Source organism: Agelaius tricolor, unplaced genomic scaffold (assembly GCF_023055355.1).
Source record: "Agelaius tricolor isolate 1412-34295 unplaced genomic scaffold, bAgeTri1.0.p SCAF_70, whole genome shotgun sequence".
In the NCBI taxonomy this organism is placed as follows: domain Eukaryota; kingdom Metazoa; phylum Chordata; class Aves; order Passeriformes; family Icteridae; genus Agelaius; species Agelaius tricolor.
In genome coordinates this window covers 1,297,216-1,320,374 of record NW_027269330.1, presented here as the reverse complement: position 1 = coordinate 1,320,374, position 23,159 = coordinate 1,297,216, and the positions used below count along the sequence as shown (strand labels likewise).

Below are 23,159 nucleotides of genomic sequence, written 5' to 3'. Positions count from 1 at the left end.
AAGGAGAATAAAAGCAAAGAGACAAGCAAAAAAGGAGGGAAAACCAAGAAAGAAATAGAAAGGACAAGGAAAAAGGGAGAAAGAATAAGGTGAGGAAAAAGACAAGAAGAAGAAGAAGAAGGAAAAGAGGCTCCACCACCCTATTCCTAGTTTATTGTTTGTTTGCCTTTTTCCTCTTTTCTTTCGTCCCCTCCTTTCTCTTTTTCCTTTCCCCCTTTTCCAGGGGTGGTGCCGGAGGTGCGAGGCCCCCGCCCCTCCGCACGTGAACCGGGGCCGTCTTGGCCTTTCCAGGCCGCTGCAGCCCGTGGGTTCGGAGGCGTGGGACGGACAGAGCTGGGGACGGGACGGGACGGGCCGGGGCTGGTGGCTGTGAGGTGGTGGCGACCGGGACCGGGACCGGGACGGACCGGGAGCGGCGGCGGAGCTGGCGCGGTGTCCGCAGCGCTGCTGGGGAGCCCGGGGTGCTGGGGAGCCCCCCGGGGCCGTGCTGGGGCCGGGGCTGTCCCGGGCCGGGGGCTGTCCCGGGCCGGTTCCGCCGGGGCCGGGCCCGGTTCCGGCCGGGGGCGGAGCGGGGCCGGGCCGGAGTGCGGGGCCTGCGGTGAGCGGGGCCGGGGCCGGGACCCCCAAAGGCTGCGGGGGCGGTGGGGCCGAGACCCCCGGGCAGAGCCCCCCGGGCTGGGCAGGGCGGGCCGTGGGGCCGGGGCCGGGCCGGGGCCGCCCCGAGGGGCTGCGGGGCCTGTGCGGGGGAGCTGCCCCCACACCTGGGCCTGGCGGGCCGTGAGGGTGGGCAGGGGCAAATCCTGAAATCCTGCTGGGGGTGTGAGGGGTCAGTGTGGGGTGTGTAACCCCTCAAACTACCCCAATTCCATAGGAATTTGTTTGTGTCTGTAGGATTTTCCCAGGACCCTCGAGCAGACCCAGGACCTCGAGCAGCCATGACACCCCCCAGGGTATGTGACGCCACACTCTGTGCCGCCATCCTGCCCCTCATGAATCCTCTCCAAATCATACCACGGTCTCCTCGTTTTCCCCTTCTTTTTTTAGGAAATAAAATTCGTTAGCCCCACCCCTCAGAAAGGGAAGGGGGATCCCAATTTGGGGGCCAAGGAATTGGAACCCCGGTGTTCCAGGGTACCCCCAGATCCCACTGAGCCCCCTCAGGCCCATATTTCCCAGCTGATCCCACTGGATCTGTGTCTCTGAGAGAGGGAAAACGCAGTATCCTCCCTTTGGGGTGCTGATCCCCCAGAACCAGATTAATTCCCCTGCATCCAGGTTGATCCAGGTCCACACAGTCACCAAAAAGTGCCACCAGCTTGTCCCAGCTAAAATTCCTTTATTCCTTGCCATAACTGAAACCCCCCCACATCACAAGCATGTTTTGGGGTGTATCCCCCCACATTTGGCATTCCCAGGTGCCCTTTCCCATTTTCCTTCCCCTGCTCAGATCCAGACGTGGCTCAGCCCCTCGTGCCCGAAGCTGGACGTGTTCGTTCCCTTCCTGGGCAAGTACCACCGGCCGGTTTCGGGGCGCTGCTGCCAGACCTGCACCCCCAGGAGCTGGGTAGGAGAGTTAGTTTGGGGTCCCAGGGCGCCGGGGGCCTGCTCCTGCAGGGGTTTATTCCTGGTCTTCCTGCCAGGATGGATTCTACCCCAAGGACCTGGCCCCTCTGGGGTTCCGCGACGCCAGCCGCCTGACGGAGGCGGACACGCGGTGAGCAGCGAGGAGCTCCGTGCACAACACTCCTGCACAAACGCGTTTTCCCCCACGTTTCACCAGAACCGAGCTCGTTAATCAGTTTTGGGAGGCTGGGGGGGCTCTGATCCCCAGGATGTCACTGTGTGTCCCCTCCAGGTTCCGGGGCTGGCTGGTCAGGAGGGTCTGTGGCTTCCTCGCGGCCTGGGAGTGGGAAATTCCAGCGGAGAGCCCCGGGGAGCTCCTGGAGCGGATCTGCAGCAGCAGGAGGTGGGCGGGGGGCAGCTGGGGCCGCCCCCCAGTCCTGGGGATCCTTTGGAGCCCAGCGAGGCTCCCTGCACCCCAACACGTGGGTGCTGGGTGCTCCCCCTGCCCTGCTCTCCCCAGGGTGCAGGATGCTGCCTCCAGCCCCGAGCCTGGCTCCAGAGGGGATGAGGGATCCCAGCGGTGCTGCAGGGAGGAGATCCGCCAGATCCTGGGGGAAATCCAGGCCCCACTGTCCCCCCTGCTGCTGAGGTCAGGGGACATTCTCTGGGGGATGGAGACAGATCCTTTTTGGGGATATTCTGGGATTTTGGGGGGCTGCACATGGATCCCTTGGGGGGTTTCCTGGAATCCTTTTTGGGGGTATTCTGAGGGGATGCACATGGATCCATTGGGTGGCTTCCCATGACCCTTCTGGGGGATATGCTGGCATATTTCAGGAGATATTTTGGGATCCTTTGGCTGGCTGCCCTCAGGGTCCTCTCTAGCTCCTGGGGCCATTCCCCCCGTTCCTTCTGAGGAGCTGGAGTGGAAAAATCCAAACCTCACAGGAGGGATGGAAGCAGAGAAAACTTTCCTTTTCCTTTTCCCTTTCCCATCCCATCAGTGACAACTGGGAATCCGGGGCTTCATTGCCTGTCTGATCCAGTGGGAATAAAGAGTACTTTTGAGCTGTTAAAGGGCAGGGATAAGGAATATTCCTGGGAATAAGGAATTCCTCATGGAATAAGAGCATTTGGGGATCCCAAAGTGGGACAGGAATGGAGGGAATGCAGGATTCCCAGTGGCAGCTCTGGTTGCCAATGGAAAGGAGGATGTCTCATCGCACACGTGTGATAAAAGTGGGAATTTTGAGCAGGGATTTTGGGGGTTTGGGACCCAGCAGAGCTCCTCATTGCCATTTTTCCCTCAGGCTGTGCCACTGGCTGCTCCCCAAGCTCCTGACCCGTGTGTTCCTGAGCGTGCAGCTGCACCGGGGGCAGCTGGAGATGGTGCTGCAAGCTGCCAGGACGGTAGGGAGCCCTGGCTGGGCCCTCGCCGCCCCTGGAACGCCAGGAATTCACCCCAGGATGCCTCCCTTGCAGCCCGAGGTGCCGCTGGTGTTCCTGTGCAGCCACCAGTCCCCGCTGGACGGGCCCCTGCTGTCCTTCCTCCTGCTGTCCCAGGGCGTGGGGCTGCCCAGGGTGGCCGTGAGCACCAGGACCAGCCCTCGCCTGAGGTAAGGCAGCACCAGGGATGCTCCCCGAGGATCCAGGGCCGTGCAGGGGTGCCCACGGTGTCCTTCTGTGACCGTGTTCACAGGGGTTCTTGGAGTGGGGAAGAGATGAGGCTCTGACTCCATGTTTCAGAAGGCTTGATTTATTATTTTATGATATATATTACATTAAATCTATACTGAAAGAATAGAAGAAAAGGTTTAATCAGAAGGCCAGCTAAGAATAGAATAGGAAAGAATGATAAAGGTTTGTGGCTCGGACAGAGAGTCCGAGCCAGCTGGACTGTGATTTGCCATTAATTAGAAACAACCACATGAGACCAATCCCAGATGCACCTGTTGCATTCCACAGCAGCAGATAACCATTGGTTACATTTTGTTCCTGAGACCTCTCAGCTTCTCAGGAGGAAAAATCCTAAGGAAAAGATGTTTCATAAAAGATGTCTGCAACCTCCTTCCCTCGCCAGGTCCCTGCTCCAACGCCTGGGAGGGATTTTCCTGCCTTCAGGAATGGCCCCGACATGGAGTGACCGGGATGAGGGGCTCCCCGGGGCCGTGCTGGATGCGGTAGGTGCTGAAAAATCCCTCTGGAGCGCTCGGGGAGGTGCTGGCAGCCCCCAGCACCCGCAGTGTCTCCTCAGTACGTGCAGGAGGTGCTGCGGAGCCGCCAGCCCCTGGTGCTGTTCCTGGAGGAGCCGTCGGCGCTGCTGCGGCTGGCGGAGCCCGCCCGGCGCTGGCTGCTCCGCCTGCTGCGGGCGCTGCGGGACGGGGCCGTGCCCGACGCGCTGCTGGTCCCGGTGGGAATCGCCTACGACGTGGCTCCGGGCGGGCTGGAGCGGGCTGGAGCGGTGAGCGGGGCTCAGGGGGTCAGCAGCGCTCCCCAGAACCTCTGGGAAACGCTGCTCCCCTCAATCCCTGGGGAGATCCCTAGGGAGAGGCATAGCCCAATCTCTGGGAGCATCCCTGGAGAGGGGCATCCCCCCAGTGTGCCACTAACCCCTGGATGCCCTGTCCTGGCAGCCCCTGGGGCTGGGCTCGTGTCTCAGGGCGGCGTTCCGGGCCCTGCGCTGCCAGCACCGTGGCTGTGCCCAGGTGGATTTCTCTCAGCCCTTCTCCTTACGGGTACGCCAGCTGTGGATCCATCCCCTGCATCCACCCTGCCCTGGGAGACCCTTCCTGGGGTGTTGGTGGGCTTTGGGCTGTCTGGGGGCATCTGGAATCCATCCTGGGGATGTCCGTGCTCCTCCCAGCCCTGGGGATCCAGGGTGAGCTCCTGGTGCTGAGGGCTGTGAGCACCCACAGGCTCCTTCATCCCCATCCCCAGGAATTCGTGGACAACAACCTGGTGGGGCCCATCCTCACAGGGAGTCCCCCGGAGCAGCTGCTGCTTCCCACCATCCTGGGCAGGGGGTGAGGAGCTGAGCCCCTTGGGGGGCAGCATTCCCCTTTCCCCTGGGATCTCTGCCCTGGCCCTCTCCTCACCCCTCTCATGCCAACTTCCCAGCCCACTGGATGTGAGGAGCGTGGGGAATTCGGGTCCCACTTTGGGGACCGAAGAGGAGATTTTGGTGATGGCATTGGGGCTGCATGCACTGAGCGGTGAGGGGGGTCCCTGCATCCCTCAGGATGGCATTCCCTGCTGGGAATGGGGGGCAGGTAAATCCCCCTGGATAACGAGGGCCTCTCCCCACTGCAGATTCCAGAGCCTGCTCTGCTGTCACAGCCGTGGGAATCACCGCAGCCCTGCTGCTGCACAGGCACCAGGAGGTGGGAGGAGGGTTTGGGTTCCACCCTCCTGCTCTCAGAGCAGCGTTCCCAGTGGGAATCACTCCTGCCCCGGAGCAGCATTCCCAGTGGGAATCCCCTCTCCCGTGTCCCCAGGTGGTGCTGCTGCCCAGGCTGATGCTGGATTTCTCGGAGCTGCTGGAGCAGCTGCTGCTGCGGGGCCGGGCCGTGAGCTTCTCGGGGCAGCTGCGGGCGCTGCTGGGGCACAGCCTGCGCCTGCTGCAGCCCCTGCAGCCCCCCCAGGCCTCGGCCCGGGCACGGCTGGGATGGCTGGCGGGGGGGGTCCGGCACCAGCTGGCCGGGGAGGCCGTGGGCGGTGAGTGGGGACCCCGGGAGTGGGGACAGGTGACACCAGGGGGGCTGTGGGAATGGGTGACACCGGGAAGGGGTGATGGCTGCAGTCTGGAGAACACCCAGGGGCGTTGTTTATGTTGTCGGTGACACTGGGATTTGGGACGGCAGAGATCGGTGATGCCAGGGAGATTGGGGACATTGGGGATTCAGTGCCACCAGGGTAAGGGGCACTGGGGAAATTGGGCGTGCAGGGCATTATTGACACTGGGGAGTGGGGCTGGGGGGATTGGGGATGCCACAGCTCAGGGACACTGGGGTATTCGGTGACTCTAGGACTGGTGACAGCCCTGTCCCCTCAGCCTGTGCCATCCGTGCCCTGCTGCTGGAGATGCTGCCCATCCTGGGGCCGCCCTCCAGCCTCACCAGGATCATGCTGAGCCGGGACGAGCTGCTCCACAAGATCCTGGAGCTGCTGCAGCTGCTGCCCCCCACCCTGCTGGGGCTCCAGGTGGGGACACGGGGCTGGCCTGTCACCCCCAGCCCTGCTGGGGACATGGGGCTGGCCTGTCACCCCTGTGCTGTGTCCCCAGCCCTGCCGGCCTCCTGACTGCCACAGCCTGGACATCCTGGACAAGCTCATCCTTGGGGGGCTGCTGGAGGAGGAGGAGGTGGGTGACCCCCCCCAGGGCCTCTCCTGGGGCTCAGGGGCAGGGTGGCAGCCAGGGGAGGTGGCACTGCTGTCCCCACAGGCGGAGGGGGAGCGCTGGGGCTGTGACGTGGCCCCGCGGCGCCTCGGGCAGGGGCAGTTCCTGGGCTTCTTCACGGATGACAGCGACAGTGACAGCGAGCACGGCGTCCCCAAGCAGTGCTACAAGGTATGGGGGTCCCCCGCTGCCCCCCGGGCTGGGGGGAGGGCGGTGTCCCCCAAACCTGGCCGTGTACCCCCACAGCTCCGCGAGCCCCAGGGCTTCCCCGGCTTCCTCCTCTTCCTCTGCCGCCTGCTGAGTCCCGTCCTGCAGACCTACGGCCGGGCTGTGGAGTTCCTGCAGAGACCCCCCTGGCCCCAGCCCGGTAGGACCCCCCAGCCTGGGCAACCCCCTGGGACTCCCTGGGGACACTGAGGCACGGCTGCAGCCCCCAGAGGCGCGTCTGACCCCTCCTCCCCACTGCAGAGCAGGACTGCGTGGAGGCACTGCTGGAATTCCTGGCCGAGGAGGAGGATGGTGAGTCAAGGGGAGGGGTCTTGCTTTAGTGACCTCCGAGGCAGGCTGGGGCTCCTTGAGAGGTGGCATTTGGGGGTTCCCTGGGGATCTCTCTCCCCGCAGGGCATCCCGACAGGAGCCTGGCCCTGAGCTCCCTGCAGAGTTTCAAGGACATGGGGGTAAGCACAGCTCCCCCAGCACCCCGACATTTTGCTGCCCCCTCCCTCCCCTCCTGACCTCCCTGTGCCCCCCCAGGTGCTGGAGGAGCTGCAGACCCCCACGGGACCCACCCTGCAGCTCTCCCAGCCTTTCCAGTCCGCTTCCAACCGGGAGAAGCTGGCAGCCTTCATCCAGCAGTTCACCCAGCTGTAGCCCCCAGACTCATAAACACAGAGAGCAATGGCTCGTGGATTTATTGACCTGGGGGGGAAGGGGGGTCCTGGGCTCCTCTCCACCTTCACACCACCCTGTTGCAGATGGCGCCCAGCTCCTCAATCTCACACTGCACCTCGTCACCGGGCTGCAAGGGGGGGACACGGTGGGACCTGTCCCTGCTGGGGTCCCCCATGTCCCCCCCCGAGCCCCCATTTCCCCTCACCTTCAGGAAAACGGGCGGTTTCCTAAAGACCCCCACTCCCGCGGGAGTCCCCGTCAGCAGGACGTCCCCAGGGACCAGTGTCACAAACCTGGGGGCACAGGGGGTGTCAGCCACGGCCCCCGGGGCTCTGGGGGTCCCCAGGCCCCCGTTCCTACCGGGACACCCAGGCCACGAGGGCGGGCACCCCGAAGATGAGGTGCTGGGTGTTGCTGTCCTGCATGCGCTGCCCGTTGACGCTGCAGCGGATCCAGAGGTTGTGCACATCTGCAGGTGACACGGGGGACATGGGGACAGTGCCACCGTGCCCCCACCGCGGGGGGAAACGCGGGGGAGCGGGGAGCACAGGGCTGTGCTGGCTGAGAAAGGGCCCCGTCCCTGTGTCCCTGTCGCACCTGGCACCGCCTCCCTGGTGACAATGGCCGGCCCCAGGGGACAGAAGGTGTCGAAGGTTTTCCCAAGCAGCCACTGCCGCCCGTTGCGCCTCATCTGCCAGTCCCGGGCGCTCACGTCGTTGGCCACCGTGAAGCCCAGCACGTGCTCCAGGGCCACCGACTCCTGGGGACAGCGGGGACGGTCACAGGGGAAAGGCCCGGGGAGCCCCGAGGCGGGAGGGGCTGGGGGTACCTCGATGTGCCGCCCCCTCTTCCCGATGACGGCAGCCAGCTCCACCTCCCAGTCGAGCTCCTGCGGGGACAGAGGGGCTGGGAGGGCCGTGCCGGGGGCTGTCCCCGTTGGGGGACGCCGGGGACACCGGGGTACCCACGCTGGTGTCCTGGGGGTGCACGATGTCATCGAAGGGCCCGGCGATGGCGCTGGGGAACTTGCTGAAGATGAGGGGCTCCCTGGGGACCTTGGCCGCCTGCTCCTGGCAGTGGTCGTGGTAGTTGAGCCCCACGCAGATCACCTTCTGGGGGTCCCCCACGGGGGCCAGCAGCCGCGCAGCGCCCCGGGGCACGCGGTGCTGCCCCGACTGCAGCGCCCTGCGGGGACACGGCCAAACGGGCACGTCTGGGGCACCCCTGATCGGGGGACGCGCTTTGGGGGCCTTCAGGAGGGTCGGTTGTGTTTTAGGGACTCTACTTTAGGACCCACTCCTTGGGGTCGGGCTCTCCTGGAGGTCACACATCATGGGGGTCACCCAGGGTTTGGAATTCCCACCTTTTTGGGGGGGCCAGCTGTTGGGGGTCACCCACTTTGGGGTCATCCAAAGCAGCAGGCGTCCATGAGGAAACCCCCCCGTTTTGGGGCTCCCTCTCCTTTTGGGGGCTCCCCACCTTTGGGGGTCCCCCAGCTTTGGGGATCGCCCACCTTCTTTGGGGTCACCTTTGGGGGTCTCCCACCTTCTCTGGGGGTCCCCGTTGGCCTCACGCACCTCCGGGCGAGCTCCAGCCCGCGGGGACCGATCTCCAGGAATTCCCGCATGGACCGGGGCAGCTCCGGCTCCGCCGCGCTCAGATCCACCAGGTCCCCCCCGGGCGCCTCCTCCAGCCCGAGCCGGGGCCCCCCGCCCGCGGCGCCCCGGAACCGCACCAGGCGCAGCGCCCCGCGCATCTCCTGCGGCACCGGGCCCGGGATGGATCCCCCGCAGCCCCGGGGATGCGCTCCCGGTCCCCCCAGCCTCGATTCCCTCAATCCCAGGGATCCCCCTGGTTCTGCCCAAACCCGGACCCGGGGAACCCTCCCCGTTCCTCACCCACTCAGTCCGATCCCAAGGGATTCTCCACAATGACCCCACAATGACCCCACAATCTCCCCAGTCCCGAGTCCCGCACAGCCCCGATCCCGGGGATCCCCAAAATTTATCCCGCACAGCTCCGATCCCGGGAATGCCCCCGACCCAGGGGATATCGCCCCCGAATCCCACAGAGCCCCGATCCAGGGGATAACCCCCCCATTCCCGCACAGCCCCGATCCCGGGAATGCCCCGTTCCTAGGGATCCCCATATTTATCCCACAGAGCCCCGACCCCGGGGATCCCCCCCCGTTCCCGGGCATTTTCCCGTTTTTAGGGATCCCCCCGATCGCGGGGGGTCTCACACACCGCTCCTCCCCCGCTCCGCCAGGGGGCGCTGCGGGCCCCGCCCCGTCATGTGTCACATCACGTGATGCCCCGCCCCTGAAGGACGCCACACCGAGACCACGCCCCCTTCGGGACGCCCAATGGGATGGAACAGGGGGCGGGGCCATGCTTTCAATGAGAGCCAATGAGAGGAGAGGGCTGAGGGGCGGGGCCGCGGGAACGGGAACGAGAACGGGAACAGGACCGGGAATGGGAATGGGAATGGGAATGGGAATGGGAATGGGAATGGGAATGGGAATGAGAATGAGAATGAGAATGAGAGAGGGAACTGGAATGGGAAAGGGACTGGGAATGGGAACGGGAACGGGACCTGGAATTGGAACGGGACCAGGAATGGGAGAGGGAACAGGACTGGGAACGGGACCGGGACTGGGAACGGAATTGGGAATGGGACCCAGAATGGGTCTGGAAGAGGCACGGGAGCTGGGACTGGGACTGGTAGCCGGACAGGGACTGGAACGGGACTGGGACCAGAACAGGGACAGGGACAGGGACTGGGAACGGGAGAGGGGACCAGGGCACGGGCAGGGCCCGAGAGCAGGACAGGGACCATCGGGACACCGCGCGTCCCTCCCGTCCCCCTTGACTCCGTTTCACCCCTAAATCGTCACTGTTTGGTTTATTTATAAAATCCCCTCTCCCCACGCTGCTGGGGAGCAGGGGCTGTGCTTTGGGTCGGTGTCTGGGGGCTCCATCTCACGGCTGCCATGTGGACACCCCCACACCCGGGCTCCCATCTCGAGGGTCCCCAAGTCCCTGGGGTGGGGTTTGTGCTGTCCCTGCACCGCCAAGGGGGGGGGGGGTCCGTGTCGAGGGGGGCTCAGCCCCACAGAATGGGGGGGGTGGCAGTGCCGTGCCCAGGGGGCTCTGGTGGCAACGTCGTCCTTGTCCTTGTCCTGTCCCGTCTCTGGGAGCCACATGCTGGACTTCTCCTGCCTCTGGTTCGTCTGAAGCAGCAGAAAACCTCCGGGGGGAGCAGGGTCTAGAGCACGCTGTGGAAGATCTGCATGGAGCTCATGATGTCCTTGTCCTGGGGAGGAGAGAGCAGAGACCCCACGGCCCCGTCCTGAGCCCCTTTTGCTATCTCCCTCCTGTCCTCAGCATCCCACACTTCCCATCCCAACCCTCCTGCCTCCCCAAATCCTTCTCCCAGCCCCAAATCCCACGCCTCTCCTCCCATCCCTCCTCTCCTGTCCCATTCCCACCATGTCCCCCTCTCTCCTGATGCCCCCAGCGCGTCATTCCGGGACAGAACGAGGATGAGGAGGGTGAGGATGGTGCCCCCCAGAGCCCCTCACCTCCTGGCAGGTGGCCAGGAACTCCTCGAAGGTCACCACGCCGTCCCCGTTCCTGTCCATCTTCTGCAAGGGAGCGGCCGGGGCTCAGCGGGGCGGGGCGGCCCCGGGGGTGGCCTTGGGGACACTTTGGGGACACTTTGGGGCCCGTCTCACCTGGAAGAAGAGCTCCACGTGCTGTGCGGGCGCGCTGTGCCCCGGGGCGGGCTGGCCCATCATGGCATAGATGGACTTCATGATCTCCAGCATGTCCTACGGGGGACACAGGGCGCTGGCAGCCCCCGCCCGCCTGTCCCCACCCCGCCACCCCCCGCTGTCCCCCAGTGTCACCTCCTTGCTGACGTAGCCGTCCTTGTTCACGTCGTAGAGGTCGAACGTCCACCTCAGCTTCTGCTGCTCCGTGCCCCGCAGCAGCACCGAGAGCCCCACGGCGAAATCCTGCCCGGGGGGCGGCGGGAGGGACCCTCACCCACCCTCACCCCGGCCCCGCCGCTGCCCCATCGATCCCGGGCCGCCCCGGGGATTGCAGCCCTATTGATCCCGTTATTTTTACCCGGCCACAGCCGGGAGGGGAGAGGAGGAGGAGGAGGAGGAGGAGGAGGAGGAGGAGGAAGGGGGGGAGGATGTGATGAATCACGGTGCTGGCACGGCCGTTCCCCCCCGGAATTCCCACCTGGAAGCACAGAGCCCCGTTGCGGTCGGCGTCGAAGGCGTCGAACAAGAAGTGCGCGTAGGAGCTGGCGTCTGCGGGACCGGACCGTGACTCCCGGTACCGCTCCCGGTACTGCCCCGGCCCCCCCGGGGGCTGCGGGACCCCCGACTCACCGCCGTGCGGGAAGAAGCGCGAGTAGATGAGCGTGAAGGTCTCCTCATCCACGAGCCCGCTGGGACACTCCTGCCGGGGCAGCGGCGCCGGTGACCCCGGGAACGCGGGGACCCGCGGGTTTGGGGGCGCGGTACCCTCGACTCACGTTCTTGAAGCCTCGGTAGAGGGACTGGAGCTCGCTCTTGGTGAACTTGGTGCGGGCCAGGAGCTGCTCCAGCCCCTCGGGCGGGTGCCGGGCCGTCGGCAGCTCCACGTCGGGATCGCCGCTGTCTGCGGAGGGAGACCCGGGGCAACGACCCCCTTAGGGACCCCCTGCACCCCAAACCCTCCCGGGACAAAGACCCCCTTAGGGACCCCCTTAGGGACCCCCCCTGCACCCCAAACCCTCCCGCACCGCCCCACATCCGCGGCCCCGCAGCCCCGGAGCTCCCCGGTGCCCCCGAGCGCCGCGGGTGTCGCGTCCCGGGGCTTTCCCCGCACTCCCGGGGCTCCGAACGTTCCCGAGCCGCCTCTTGGCCGCCGCCGCTCCCGCCCGGCCCGGCGCAAGGTAATTAATAAATGATGCTTCATTAATAATTCCAGCCCGGGCAGCCCCTGCGGGGCCGTTCAGCAATTTTGGGATGGGCTTGGGAGCCCCGAACGTTCCCAGGCGCTGTCAGAGGGTGGGGAACCCCCAGCTCGGGCTGTGAGGGGGTCTCGGGGGACCTGGGGGGCATTGGGGGTCCCTGTGTCCCATCTCAGGGGGTTTGGGGGTCACTGTGAGGACGTGACCCCCACCTCGGGGGCCTTGTTGGGGTCAGCGCCAGCTCAGAGCCCTCCCGGCCTCCTTGGGAAGGTTTGGGGGTCCCTGGGTGTCCCCATTGCCCGTTCCTGGGGGTTAATGGGGCAGGGGAGGGCTCTGGGGTGGGGGTCCCCATCCTGGTTCTTTTGGGTGGGGGTCCCCATTCCCGGGTGTTTTGGGGATGCTCCGGGGGTCCCCCCAGGCCGTGGCACTTCAGGGGGAGTTTGGGGTCTCTGTCCACTCCTCCCCAGCCCCAAATCCTCATCCTTTTCCTCCAAACCCTCCCGAGGGGACCCCAGACCCAAACCCGGCTCTGCTCCGGGAGGTCACCAGGCAGTGGGGCTGAGCCCTCATTAATTCATTAATTAGCGTTAATTGGGGCTCGGGGGTTGGGGGGTACCTTCGGCAGAGATGGGCTCCAGGATGCCGAACTGCTTGAGCACGGCGATGAAGAGGAGGATGACCACGGCCACGGCGCACAGCTCCATGCCCTGGATGCCCATGGCCCCGGGGGGCACCGGGGGCACCGGGGGTCCCCCCAACCCTGCGGGGCTCCTGCGGCAGCGCGGGGCGGGTGCTGCCCGTGCCCGCCGGCCCGTCCTCCCCTCCTCTCCTCCTCCTCCTCCTCCTCCTCCCCTGGCACCCTGCCCCCCCCCCACCCCCCCGCGGTTTTTTGCGCTTTCCCACAAAAGTTTGGGGTTTCTGTGGGGCGGGGGTCCAGGGGCGCTCCCCCCGCTCCCCGCAGCACCCCCGGGCGTTGGGGTCAGCGCCGGGAGGGTCCCGCCGGAGCGGAACTCGAAATTGGGGGGAAAAAGGTCCTTGAGTGCCCCCCCGGGCCCGGGGGGATCGATGGGATCGATGGGGATGAGTAAGCAGCGAGGGCAGGGGAAACTGAGGCACGGAGGGAGGGCGGCGGGGCTGTCCCCGCTCCCCGCACTGTCCCCACCCCTCGCTGGGTGTCCCGCAGCCCTGGGGACATCGGGCCTGTCCCTCGGCGTGTCCTTGTCACCTCTAGGGGCTGTCCCTGTCCCCCACAGTGTCTCTGTCCCCACAATGTCCCCGTCCCCACAGTGTCTCTGTCCCCAGGACTGTCCCTGTCCCCACGGTGTCCCTGTCCCCAGGACTGTCCCCGTCCCCACCATGTCCCTGTCCCCACGGTGTCCCTGTCCCCAGGACTGTCCCTGTCCCCCACAGTGTCCCTGTCCCCACAGTGTCCCTGTCCCCCCACATTGTCCCTGTCCCCCCACATTGTCCCTGTCCCCAGGACTGTCCCTGTCCCCCACATTGTCCCTGTCCCCCCACAGTGTCTCTGTCCCCACAATGTCCCTGTCCCCACAATGTCCCTGTCCCCAGGACTGTCCCTGTCCCCTCGGGGGTCCCCTCTCCCATTCGAAATCTCAGCCCCGCCCCCCGGGACCACCGGGCTCGCACCGGGGGCGGGGCCACCCAGAAGGGCGGGCCCGCAAGAGGGTGTGGCCACCGCGGGGCGGGGCCACCCCGAGGGCGGGGCACCACGGGGGCGGAGTCATATACGGGGCGGGGCCACTAGGGAGGCGGGGTAATACACAGGGGCGGGATCACGCGAAAGGGGCGGGGCTCAGTGTTTGTGGGCGTGGCTCCGGTGCTGCCGCGCCGCTACATCTGGCGCTCCCGCCGTCCCGCCCAACGTCACTTCCGTTTCCGCCCGTGCCGGAAGTGCCGCCAGTCTCGCCGCCATGGCCTCAAGGTTACTGCGGGTGAGCGCGGCCCTGCGGCTCCTGCCCGCGGCCTCCGCCCGCGCCGCGCCCGCCCGCCAGCTCAGCGTGCCCGGTGAGCGGGGACGGGGGAGCGGGAGCGGGGGGGACAGCGGGGAGGGGCGGGGGGAGCGGGGCGGGGTGCGTGTGCAGCCCCGGTGTGACGGAGCCCTGCAGGGAACCTGGCCAGCGATGAGGAGCAGGCGACCGGGCTGGAGCGGAAGGTGATGGAGGCCATGAACAAGGGGCTGGTGAGTGCCGGGGGAGCGCGGTGGGCCTGGGGCCGGGGTCAGCCGGAGGGCGGGGGCGGCCCGAGGGATGCCGGGGGGCTCCGGGGCGGTTTCGGGGTTCGGCTGCCCTTGGAGGGGCAGAGATTGGCGGATGGGTGTTCTGGGGGGGCTCGGCGTGGCGAGGGGCTCGGGTTATTTCAGGGTTCCGATGCCCTTGGCGGGAGTGGGGTCAGAGGGGTCAGCGGTGAGGAGATCTGGGGGTCCCGGGGGATTTGGGGGTGCTCGAGGGGTGGCGGGTTCATCTGGGGGGGATGTTCCAGTTCTGGTGTCCTTGGAGGGCTACAGGGTCTGGGGCTGGGGTCTCAGATTTGAGGGAGGTCAGGCACAGGGGGTCTCGGGGTGGAGCTGGGGATGCCAGGTTTGGGGTTCACGGAGCCAGGCCGCCCTCGGGGGATTCTGCGGTGGTTCTGGGGTGGTTCTGGGGGTCTCACAGCCTGGAGTGCCCTGCCCTGCCCACAGGACCCGTATAGCATGTTCCGGCCCAAGCGCTACGCAGGCACCAAGGAGGATCCCAACCTCGTGCCCTCCGTGTCCAACAAGCGCATCGTGGGCTGCGTCTGTGAGTGCTCCCGGCCCTGTCCGTGTGTTTGTCTGTCCTCGTGTCCCTGTGTTTGACCATCCCCATGTCCATGTGTCTGTCCATCCCAGTGTCTGTGTGTCCATCCTGCCCCTGTGTCTGTCCTTTAACTGTCCATGTGTCCATCCTCCCACCCGTGCCTGTCCGCGGTGTTTGTGTGTCCATTCCTGTTCCTTGTCCATTTCCGTCCCCTTCTGTTCTTGTGCTCTGTTCCATGCTGTCCTCGTCCCCTGTTCCTCTTCCCCATGCCTATCCCCATCCACATCCCACTCTGTCCCTGTCCCTCTGTCCGTGTCCCTGTCCCACACTGTCCCCGTCCCCCTGTCCGTGTGTCCCACGCTGTCCCTGTCCCCCCAGGTGAGGAGGACAACAGCTACGTGGTTTGGTTCTGGCTGCACAAGGGCGAGGCCCAGCGCTGCCCCTCCTGCGGCGCCCACTACAAACTCATTCCCCATGAGCTGCCCCACTGAGGGACCCCCAAATTCCCTCAAACTGATCCCCTACTGAGGGCTGGGGGACCCCCAAATGCCCCCAAACTGATCCCCCATGAGATGCCCCACTGAGGGGCTGGGGGTCCCCCTCCCTCCCCTCCCTGGGTCTCTGTTGGACCCCCCAAATCCCCCCATAAAGAGTTTGTGTGGAGAGCCTGGCTGTGTCTGTGCTGGGGGTGTCACTGTGGGTGGGGAGGGGTCCGGGGGGTCTGAGGGGGACACCGTGGCCTAGGGGCAGAATTTGTGGTGGAGGGACCCCATCTCATTGTTCCTCTGCCCTGGGACTGGGGGGGGACACCGAGTGGGTCCTGTGGTGGCTTTGTCCCCTTTGGGCTCCCAAAGGAGCCCCTGAGCACTGAGGGGGCTGGGTGGGTCCCACAGCCTCCTGGGGGTCCCACAGCCTCCTCCCCACACACAGGGACCACCTCCCTTTCCCCAGGGCCATTTGTCCCCTTGGACATGTGCTGGCCTGTCCCATGGGTGTCACCCAGGAGGGTCCCAGGGCGCCCATCCTGCCAGGCACCGGGGTCTGCATCTCCTGCAGGGGACTCAGGAGAACCCACCAGGGTCCAGGAGATCCCCAGAGGATCCCAGGTGGCCTCAGGGGGTTCCCAGGTGATCCCAGGTGGCCTCAGAAGGTCCCCTGAAGGTTCCCAGGTGGCCTCAGAAGGTCCCCTGAAGGTTCCCAGGATATCCCCAGAGACCCTGAGTGGTCCCAGGGTGTCCCTTAGGGGTGGCCACGGCCCTGACTCGAGGACTCCCCTCGGGCAGCTCATCCCAACCTGGGTTCAGGGTGGGTTCTCGGGGGTTCCAGGAGGTTCTGGAGGGTTCTGCAAGGTTCTGGCGGGTTCTGCCATCAGGGCTGGCTCGAGGCAGAGTTTGGAGTTTGCCTGTCCAAAGTGTGGCCCCGGTGCCACTGACCAGCCATGATGTCATTGATGATGTCACGCTGATTGGCCATGACATCATGCATCCCCAGCCTGAGGGGGCGGAGCTCAGAGCCTCGCTGGCCAATGGGAGCTGTGCTGACGGTGAGAGACAGCTGGGGGTGGGGCTTCGGACATCGCGGACCAATGGGGGCTGCAGGAGGCTGTGACTGACAGCAGGGAAGGGCGGGAATCTGCGCTCAATGAAGGGAGGAGCCGGGGGCGGGGCTTCAGGGACCAATAAGAGGTGTCATTGCCGGAGACTGACAGCCAGGGGCGGGGCCCTGGGCCTTATTGGCCAATGGGAGCCAGCGGTGGCCGTGACTGACAGCCGGGCCGCAGAGCGCGGATCTCAATGGATGGGAGGGGGCTGCGGGGCGGGGCCCGGGCCCCGCGACCAATGGGAGGCGTGGCCGTAGTGACTGACAGCTGGGGGCGGGACTCGGAGCGATGGAATTGGTGGGGAGGGGGCTTCGGGGCGGGGCCTGGTGGGGGGGCGGAGCTTCGCCGGGGGCGCGCGGGGACGCGGCGGGCGGGGCCCCCGGCGCACGTGACGGCGGCGGTGCGGCGGTGACGTCAGCGGTGTCGCAGCGGGGCCGGAAGCGGGCGGCGCGCGGGGCGGGCGGACAAGATGGCGGACGGGGACAGCGGCAGCGAGCGCGGCGGCGGCGGCGGGTTCGGGACCGCCCGCGGCGGGGCGGGGGGGGCCGGCCCGGCCGCGGGGCCCGGCGGCGGCGGCGCGGCTGGCCCCGAGCAGGAGACGCAGGAGCTGGCGTCCAAGCGTCTGGACATCCAGAACAAGCGCTTCTACCTGGACGTGAAGCAGAACGCCAAGGGCCGCTTCCTCAAGATCGCCGAGGTGGGCGCGGGCGGCTCCAAGAGCCGCCTCACGCTCTCCATGGCCGTGGCCGCCGAGTTCCGCGACTACCTGGGCGACTTCATCGAGCACTACGCGCAGCTGGGCCCGTCCAGCCCCGAGCAGCTGGCCCAGGCCGCGGGGCCGCCGGGCGAGGACGGCGCCGGGCCCCGCCGCGCCCTCAAGAGCGAGTTCCTGGTGCGGGAGAACCGCAAGTACTACCTGGACCTGAAGGAGAACCAGCGCGGGCGCTTCCTGCGCATCCGCCAGACCGTGAACCGCGGCCCCGGCGGCCCGGGGGGGTTCGCGGGAGGCCCCCCCGGGCTGCAGAGCGGCCAGACCATCGCGCTGCCCGCCCAGGGCCTCATCGAGTTCCGCGATGCCCTGGCCAAGCTCATCGACGACTACGGCGGCGAGGAGGACGAGCTGGGCGGCCCCGGCGGCGGCGGCCCGGGCGGCGGGGGGCTCTACGGGGAGCTGCCCGAGGGCACGTCCATCACCGTGGACTCCAAGCGCTTCTTCTTCGACGTGGGCTGCAACAAGTACGGGGTGTTCCTGCGGGTCAGCGAGGTGAAGCCGTCCTACCGCAACGCCATCACCGTCCCCTACAAGGCCTGGGCCAAGTTCGGCGGCGCCTTCTGCCGCTACGCCGAGGAGATGCGCGACATCCAGGAGCGCCAGCGGGACAAGCTCTACGACCGGCGCGCCGGCCCGCCGGGACCCGGCAGCGGCAGCGGCGCCGGTGACGACTCCGACGGCGACGACGTGGACGACGACTGAGCCGATCCCCCCCAGCCCTCGACCCCGACGCCGGCCCCCCACCACCCCCCCCGAGCCCCGGGGCGAGCGGGTCCCCGATCCCCCCTCCCAGCGACGGGGCAGAGGGGTTCCTGAGCCCCCCTTCCCCCTCCCAGCGACGGGGTGAAGGGGTCCCCAAACCCCCCGGGTCCCCGCTCCCAGCAACGGGACGAAGGGGTCCCCGAGCCCCCCCCCGCCAGCAGCGGTGGGGCGCGGGGGTCCCCGAGCCCCCGAGTCCCCCCCTCCTGTCGCCACCGGAGAGAGAGAAACCGGCCCGACCGTGCCGCGGCCCCCCCGGCCCCTCCCCGCCTCCCACCGTGGGACCCCCGGACCCCAGGACTCGCTGCTTTGGGGTGGGGCAGGGGGTCACCCGCAGCCCCCTCCCCTCCCGGTGCCCCCCCATCAAAACCAGCACGCGAGGGCCCCGGAGCCGAGCGGCGGCGGCAGCGCCGGGGGCGGGGGGGGCAGCGGAGGCACCTTGGACCAACGGCCGTTCCCTCGGCTTGTGATTTTTCCCTTCATTTTCCTTTTTTTTTTTTTTTTTTCCCTTTCCTCCTCTTTCCACTTTTTTTTTTTTTTTTTTTTTGGGGGTGGGGTTCTTTTTGGTTTTTTGGGTTTTTTTTCGGGATTCAAATTCCAGGCGCCCGAACTGGAACCCGCCCGAGCTGGCGGCTCCCTGGCAATTAGGGAAGATTTCCTCGGTTTTGCCGATTTCTGACCGTTTTTCCCCCCCTCCCCGTTTCCCGCCGGGAAGGGGGAGGCGCCGGCACAAAGCACAAGGAAAAACTCGACGGGGCGAACCATCTTCCCCTTCTCTCCAAATAAGGCGCCTCCGGCCCCGTTTCACCAGGACCCGCCGGAATCCGCCCCTTGGCTTCACCCAAATTGGATTTTCCGGCCCCAAATCCGTGGCCACGCCCGGCCCCGGCACCTTGGGGGTGGATTTTGGAGGTTTATTGTTATTTTTTGCCTCCTTTTGTCTTTTTTTGCCCCCCTGGGCCCGGCCCTGGCGCCGCCTGGTCCCTCCAGCCACCTCCTATTAAACACATTTTTCCACTCTCAAATAGTCTTTTTTTTTTTTTTTAATTCTTTTTCACTCCCTCGGCTCAGTCCTGCCCTGTACAGAATTCCGGTTTTTCACCCCGTTTTCCCATAACTCTGAACTCCATCGCTCTCATTCCAAAGTTTTGCCTCTTCTTCTCCAACGGTTTCACCACTTCTAGGACTTTTCTTTTTTTTTTCCTTTTAATCCATTTTTGGGAGCCCAGTCAGCTGCCTCCTTAATTTATTACCACGGATCCGGCATCTCCCTCTCTCCATATTTATTGGGAAGTAGGAACGGCCGCAGACCCCTGGGGGACCCCCACGCCGCTGTCCATCTGTCCGTCTGGCCGGCCCCCGGCCCCATCCCGCCGCTCCCGCTGCCGTCGCTCTTTTTAAAGGGATTTTTAAAGCGAATTTCTTCCGTTTATCCCGTTTTTAAGCCTTCTCCGTCGCAAAGGACCCGGATCCCTCACTCACTCACTCGGGAGCAATAGTCCTTCCTCGATGGCCGATGTGTCCTGTACTGTATTTTGTACCCTCAGGCAGCTCTTTCCGGTGAATTCCTGCTGTATCCACCCATCCTCCTGATCCTGTGTTCTTTGCCACGGAGAAAAATCCATAAACCACAACGGCGACGACGGATTTGGGGGGAAAAACGCTCCCAGCTCCGCGGGACTCACCGGCATCCAGCTGCGGGACCTCTCCTTTTATTTTTGAAGAGGATGAGATATATATATATATATATATATATAAAAATATATATATATTCCTTTGGGTTTCTTTCTTTTGGCTGAATTGCGGTGATTTAGCCTTATTTCTACTCTGGGAGAGCGGCGGAATCGCTGCGGGCCCGGCCGAGCTCTGGGGAGCTGGCTAGAAATAAATGGAAGAGGAAACAAAAAAAAAGGCAAAACCACCAAAATCCAGTAATAAACCCAAAAAAGCAGCTCCCGGCGTTGGCCCAGGGAGCCTTTCCTGGCCAGAGAAGCGCTGGATCCATGGACACGACCTCCCACAGCTCCATTTGGGTGGGAAGAGCAGAGCACGTCGGGGGAAGACAGCGGAGAAAAACAGCCAAAATGAGCTAAAATAGGGGAAAAAGGGGATTTGAGGTGCCAGCTGGAGAGAGGGGAGCGGCCATGGGGGAGGGAATCTTGGGGGGCAGTTTTCAGTTTTCATTTCTCTTGGAGCCCCCCAGGAGGCGTTGGGAGTTTCCCAGGAAAGCGGGACAACGCCGGCATCTCCCCTGAACCCCCTTCATCTCTGTGTGTATAGACATGGCTGTGTGTACATAGCTCAGATTCGGTTGGGTTTTGGGTTGAATTCTGTAGAAAATGGGCAAATTGGTTTTTTTCTCTTTTTTTTTAATTTTTATTTTTAAACCACAAATAGGGGGAAACATATCCCGAATTCCTGGTACTTCCAGCTTTGCTGCCCCAGAGGGGCTGATGGAGAACACGATGATGGCTGTACAGACAGAATATTGGAAGTCTTGTACAGCGCCCCAAAACCCACTGGAAATTACCCCAAATGGCTGGGTCTGGAGCGGGTGGTGCTTCCAGGGCAAGTTCAGACAGCTTCAGTTCTTTTTGCCCTAAAAAATACATAAGAAAATTCGGATTCTCCTGCCTTGTTTCCAGGCGATTTGGGGGCAGTGGGGGATGGTTTGGGGGGCTACGCCATGGCTCCTTATGTTGGTGACAAAACCAACCCAGCCCCTCACTGGCCTCTCATAAAAAAAGCAAAATGTGGAAAAAAAAATCGCAAAAAAACTGGAAAAGATTTTAAAAGAGCAGCTGAGGGAGCACTGGGGGTAGGCAGGGTGGTGCACCATGGAGCTCAGCAGGTATTCCCAGTGTGGGCTCCGTGGATGCTCCCAGATGTTCCTGCAGGGCGAGGCCCTCGCCCTCCTCGCCCTCCTCATCCTCGCGGAGCCGGTAGAGCCAGCGTTGTCGGGGCCAAGCCACGCGGAGCCGGGGTTGGGCGTTGGCGGGAGCAGCCAGATCCGGGCGGGACGGCCGGGGAGGAGCACGGCACGGCACGGCCTGCAGCCCCATCCCACCCCGGGGGCTCTGGCCTCAGAGCAGCGGCCGAGAGCGGCTCCAGACACGGGGCAGCCCAGCCACGGGGCTGGGACAGCATCGGTGGGGAGAGCACTGCATCCTCCTCCAAGAGCCACACGCTCCCAGAGTTGGATTCGCTGACAGCTGGGTCCTCCAAGAATTGCATCTTCCGAAAGCCGGATCCTCTGAGTGCCCGATCCTCCTTTGAGAGCTGGATCCTCCAAGTTGGATCCTCCAAGAGCTGGATCCTCTGAGCACCAGATCCTTCTCTGAGTGCTAGATCCTCCTCCGGGAGCCAGATCCTCCTCCAAGTTGGATCCTCCAAGAGCTGGATCCTCTGAGAGTTGGATCCTCCAAACACTAGACCCTCCTCTTTGAGCTGGGGTCTTCTCCAAGCAGCAGATCCTCCTCGGAGAGTTGGATCCCCTGAGAACTGGATCCCATGAATGTTGGATCCTCCTCCGAGCAGCAGATCCCGGGAGCGCCGCCTCCCTCCCCGAGCGCTCGCCATGACGTCCCTTTGCCGAAAAGAGAAAAAAAAAGAAAGTTTTATTCCTGTTATTTTTTTAATGAAAGAAAAACAAAAACTAAAGCAAACCTGCACTTTAGGCGGCTGGGGGGGCCGGGGCCCCCGTGTCCCTTCCCTGCGGCCGGCGGGGCGGCTCCAGGGGCCGGAGGCAGGTCCTGGGTGTTACCACTAGCGCAGACGAGGCCGACGCGACGAACTCCTCCTGCTCCGAGCACTCCTGACGTAGCAGATTTTTGCAAATGGAGTTTTACAGTCTATATTTAAAGAATTGTATGTTTGTAACAAATAAAGTATGCGGAAAAGTGAATGAAAACCAGCCCGGGCCCGACTTGTTCCTTGGGGGTGTCATGGGGGGCCCTGCAGGGTGGAACTGGTGGTGAGGGGTGGGGTGGTCACCCTGGGCATTGCAGGGACATGCAGGATGGCCTGAAGGCACAAACGGAACGTGGGGTGTCCTGAGGGGATCGCCTGACCCAGGGGAGCTGCGGGTGTGTGGTACCAGCACGGTGGGGAGGGAGGTTTGGCGCGGCGTAGGCATGGTGTGTCACAGCTCAGGCTGGTGTGTGCACAGCATAACGTGTGTGTGGGTGTGTGTGAGGTGTGCGTGCCAGCACACGGCTCCATGTGTAAGGCGTGTGTAAAGTGAGTATACGGCTTTGTGCCATCACATGGCTGCCTGCCGTGGATGTGTGTGTACAGTGTGTGTAAGGCTTGCGTGCCATCACATGGTGCGGGTGTAAGGCTGGCAGGGTTTGGCATGGCCCGTGCGTGGCGTGTGTGCCGCGGCTCAGGCAGGTGTGTGTGCACAGATGTGAAAGCGGCCTGCGTGCGGTGTGTCGGGCGCGGGTGCCATCCCGCGGCCGTGCCATCCCGGCGCGGTGCCCGGGGCCGTGTGCCGTGTCCCGGCCGTGCCCGTGCCGTGTCCCCACCGGCGCTGCCGCAGCCCCCGCCCCCCGCGCTGCGGCTCCCTGCGGGCTCGGGCTCATCTGAGGACACGCGGGGACCCGCCTGCGCATGAGCCGCCGTCACCGCCATCGCTGTCACCGCCACCAGGGCCCGCCGCGACCCCCGCCCGCCCCGCGGCTCCTCCCCGTGCCGAGCCCGCGGCCCGCATATCCCCGCGGCCGGGGGAGCAGCTCCTCCGTCCCCATCCCCGGCCCCACCGCACCCCGCAGCTGCTGCGGCCCCCCCGGCTGGCTCCGGGGATGGGGGGAGCTGGGGACAGCTGGAGGGGCCCCGGGGACAGCCGGGGGGCCCTGGATGGAGCCCGGGGGGGCGCAGCCCGCGGCAGTTGCTGCCCGGGGCAGGTGCGGCACTCCCGGGGTGCGGGAGCAGCTGCGGCATGAGGGGTGGGCGCACCCTGAGCCTCCCCGGCAGCTGCGGGGGACGCGCGGTGCCCCCCTGCCCGGTGCCGGGGGGGAACTGACGGGGCCGGGCAGGCACCCCGGGGAGGGCCTTCGTCATCCTCCTCCTCGCCCTGCTGCTCCTCCCAGTCCGTGCCTCGGCCACGGGGCAGCCGGGGCAGGGAGGGGGACTGGGGACCGCCTTGAGCCCCCCGGCAGCTGCAGCGAGGGGCGCGGGCCGCCTCGCCCCTGCCCAGTGCAGGGAAACTGGCACCGGGACAGCCGAGGGGAGCAGGAACAGGTGCCGCCGCCCGCGGGCCGGAGCAGGGTGGGGGGACCGGAGCCCCCCGGCAGTGCGGCGAGGAGCGGGGACAGTGCAGGGCTCTCCACCCCGCCCGCTACGGAGGGAAACTGAGGCCCGGCCGGCAGGACACCCCACGGCCGTGGAACAGCGGCCACACCGGGGAGAGCC

The 23,159-nt window shown here is 65.3% G+C and overlaps 5 protein-coding genes across 21 annotated transcripts; 3 read left to right on the top strand and 2 right to left on the bottom strand.

Moving 5' to 3' along the window:
- The first annotated feature begins 186 nt into the window (after positions 1–186).
- On the top strand, positions 187–6,876 carry LOC139585203 (glycerol-3-phosphate acyltransferase 2, mitochondrial-like). Of its 16 annotated transcripts, XM_071417783.1 has the most exons (21): positions 774–950; positions 1,448–1,564; positions 1,641–1,714; positions 1,856–1,966; positions 2,084–2,212; positions 2,874–2,973; positions 3,046–3,179; positions 3,644–3,743; positions 3,818–4,024; positions 4,197–4,298; positions 4,501–4,586; positions 4,681–4,775; positions 4,873–4,943; positions 5,058–5,277; positions 5,615–5,763; positions 5,846–5,923; positions 6,005–6,130; positions 6,206–6,326; positions 6,428–6,478; positions 6,581–6,636; positions 6,713–6,850. In XM_071417783.1, exons 1-21 carry the CDS (start codon positions 936–938, stop codon positions 6,827–6,829), a joined length of 2,259 nt encoding a protein of 752 aa, XP_071273884.1. In that variant the 5' UTR covers positions 774–935; the 3' UTR covers positions 6,830–6,850. The 16 variants fall into 16 exon arrangements, 15 of the variants coding, with proteins under 15 accessions (XP_071273871.1, XP_071273881.1, XP_071273878.1 ...); XM_071417779.1 differs by having other exon boundaries at positions 770–950; positions 5,846–6,326; XM_071417770.1 differs by adding an exon at positions 187–374 and having other exon boundaries at positions 892–950; positions 3,818–4,298; positions 5,615–6,130; positions 6,275–6,478; positions 6,713–6,876.
- LOC139585223 (oxaloacetate tautomerase FAHD2B, mitochondrial-like) lies at positions 6,856–9,207 on the bottom strand. Its single transcript, XM_071417818.1, has 8 exons — positions 9,097–9,207; positions 8,428–8,609; positions 7,819–8,035; positions 7,680–7,739; positions 7,448–7,610; positions 7,211–7,319; positions 7,056–7,143; positions 6,856–6,977 (listed from the first exon to the last, which is right to left on the bottom strand). Exons 2-8 carry the CDS (start codon positions 8,604–8,606, stop codon positions 6,915–6,917), a joined length of 879 nt encoding a protein of 292 aa, XP_071273919.1. The 5' UTR covers positions 8,607–8,609; positions 9,097–9,207; the 3' UTR covers positions 6,856–6,914.
- Positions 9,208–9,739: 532 nt separating this feature from the next.
- LOC139585225 (calsenilin-like) lies at positions 9,740–12,650 on the bottom strand. 2 transcript variants are annotated; one of them, XM_071417820.1, is made up of 8 exons: positions 12,438–12,650; positions 11,402–11,526; positions 11,256–11,325; positions 11,104–11,174; positions 10,761–10,868; positions 10,587–10,682; positions 10,434–10,496; positions 9,740–10,165 (listed from the first exon to the last, which is right to left on the bottom strand). In XM_071417820.1, the coding sequence occupies exons 1-8, from the start codon at positions 12,538–12,540 to the stop codon at positions 10,118–10,120; spliced, it is 684 nt and encodes a 227-aa protein (XP_071273921.1). In that variant the 5' UTR covers positions 12,541–12,650; the 3' UTR covers positions 9,740–10,117. The 2 variants fall into 2 exon arrangements, with proteins under 2 accessions (XP_071273921.1, XP_071273920.1); XM_071417819.1 differs by having other exon boundaries at positions 11,104–11,325.
- Positions 12,651–13,686: 1,036 nt separating this feature from the next.
- COX5B (cytochrome c oxidase subunit 5B) lies at positions 13,687–15,281 on the top strand. The gene is made up of 4 exons (XM_071417841.1): positions 13,687–13,846; positions 13,948–14,021; positions 14,520–14,619; positions 14,995–15,281. The coding sequence occupies exons 1-4, from the start codon at positions 13,753–13,755 to the stop codon at positions 15,105–15,107; spliced, it is 381 nt and encodes a 126-aa protein (XP_071273942.1). The 5' UTR covers positions 13,687–13,752; the 3' UTR covers positions 15,108–15,281.
- Positions 15,282–16,641: 1,360 nt separating this feature from the next.
- PURB (purine rich element binding protein B) lies at positions 16,642–21,660 on the top strand. Its single transcript, XM_071417816.1, has one exon. It carries the CDS (start codon positions 16,686–16,688, stop codon positions 17,688–17,690), a length of 1,005 nt encoding a protein of 334 aa, XP_071273917.1. The 5' UTR covers positions 16,642–16,685; the 3' UTR covers positions 17,691–21,660.
- Positions 21,661–23,159: the final 1,499 nt, after the last annotated feature.

Coding starts and splice junctions, on each gene's coding strand:
- LOC139585223 (XM_071417818.1), bottom strand. CDS start 8,606: ATGCGCGGGGCGCTGCGCCTGGTGCGGTTCCGGGGCGCCGCGGGCGGG. Junction 7,611..7,679: donor AGAGGGGGCGGCACATCGAG/GTACCCCCAGCC, acceptor CGCTGTCCCCAG/GAGTCGGTGGCCCTGGAGCA. Junction 7,144..7,210: donor CTCGTGGCCTGGGTGTCCCG/GTAGGAACGGGG, acceptor CTGTGCCCCCAG/GTTTGTGACACTGGTCCCTG.
- LOC139585225 (XM_071417819.1), bottom strand. CDS start 12,540: ATGGGCATCCAGGGCATGGAGCTGTGCGCCGTGGCCGTGGTCATCCTC. Junction 11,527..12,437: donor GGAGCCCATCTCTGCCGAAG/GTACCCCCCAAC, acceptor CTCCCTCCGCAG/ACAGCGGCGATCCCGACGTG. Junction 11,326..11,401: donor TCTACCGAGGCTTCAAGAAC/GTGAGTCGAGGG, acceptor CTGCCCCGGCAG/GAGTGTCCCAGCGGGCTCGT.
- COX5B (XM_071417841.1), top strand. CDS start 13,753: ATGGCCTCAAGGTTACTGCGGGTGAGCGCGGCCCTGCGGCTCCTGCCC. Junction 14,022..14,519: donor AGGCCATGAACAAGGGGCTG/GTGAGTGCCGGG, acceptor CCCTGCCCACAG/GACCCGTATAGCATGTTCCG. Junction 14,620..14,994: donor GCGCATCGTGGGCTGCGTCT/GTGAGTGCTCCC, acceptor CTGTCCCCCCAG/GTGAGGAGGACAACAGCTAC.
- PURB (XM_071417816.1), top strand. CDS start 16,686: ATGGCGGACGGGGACAGCGGCAGCGAGCGCGGCGGCGGCGGCGGGTTC.
- LOC139585203 (XM_071417770.1), top strand. Junction 4,944..5,057: donor TGCTGCACAGGCACCAGGAG/GTGGGAGGAGGG, acceptor CCGTGTCCCCAG/GTGGTGCTGCTGCCCAGGCT. Junction 6,637..6,712: donor AGAGTTTCAAGGACATGGGG/GTAAGCACAGCT, acceptor GTGCCCCCCCAG/GTGCTGGAGGAGCTGCAGAC.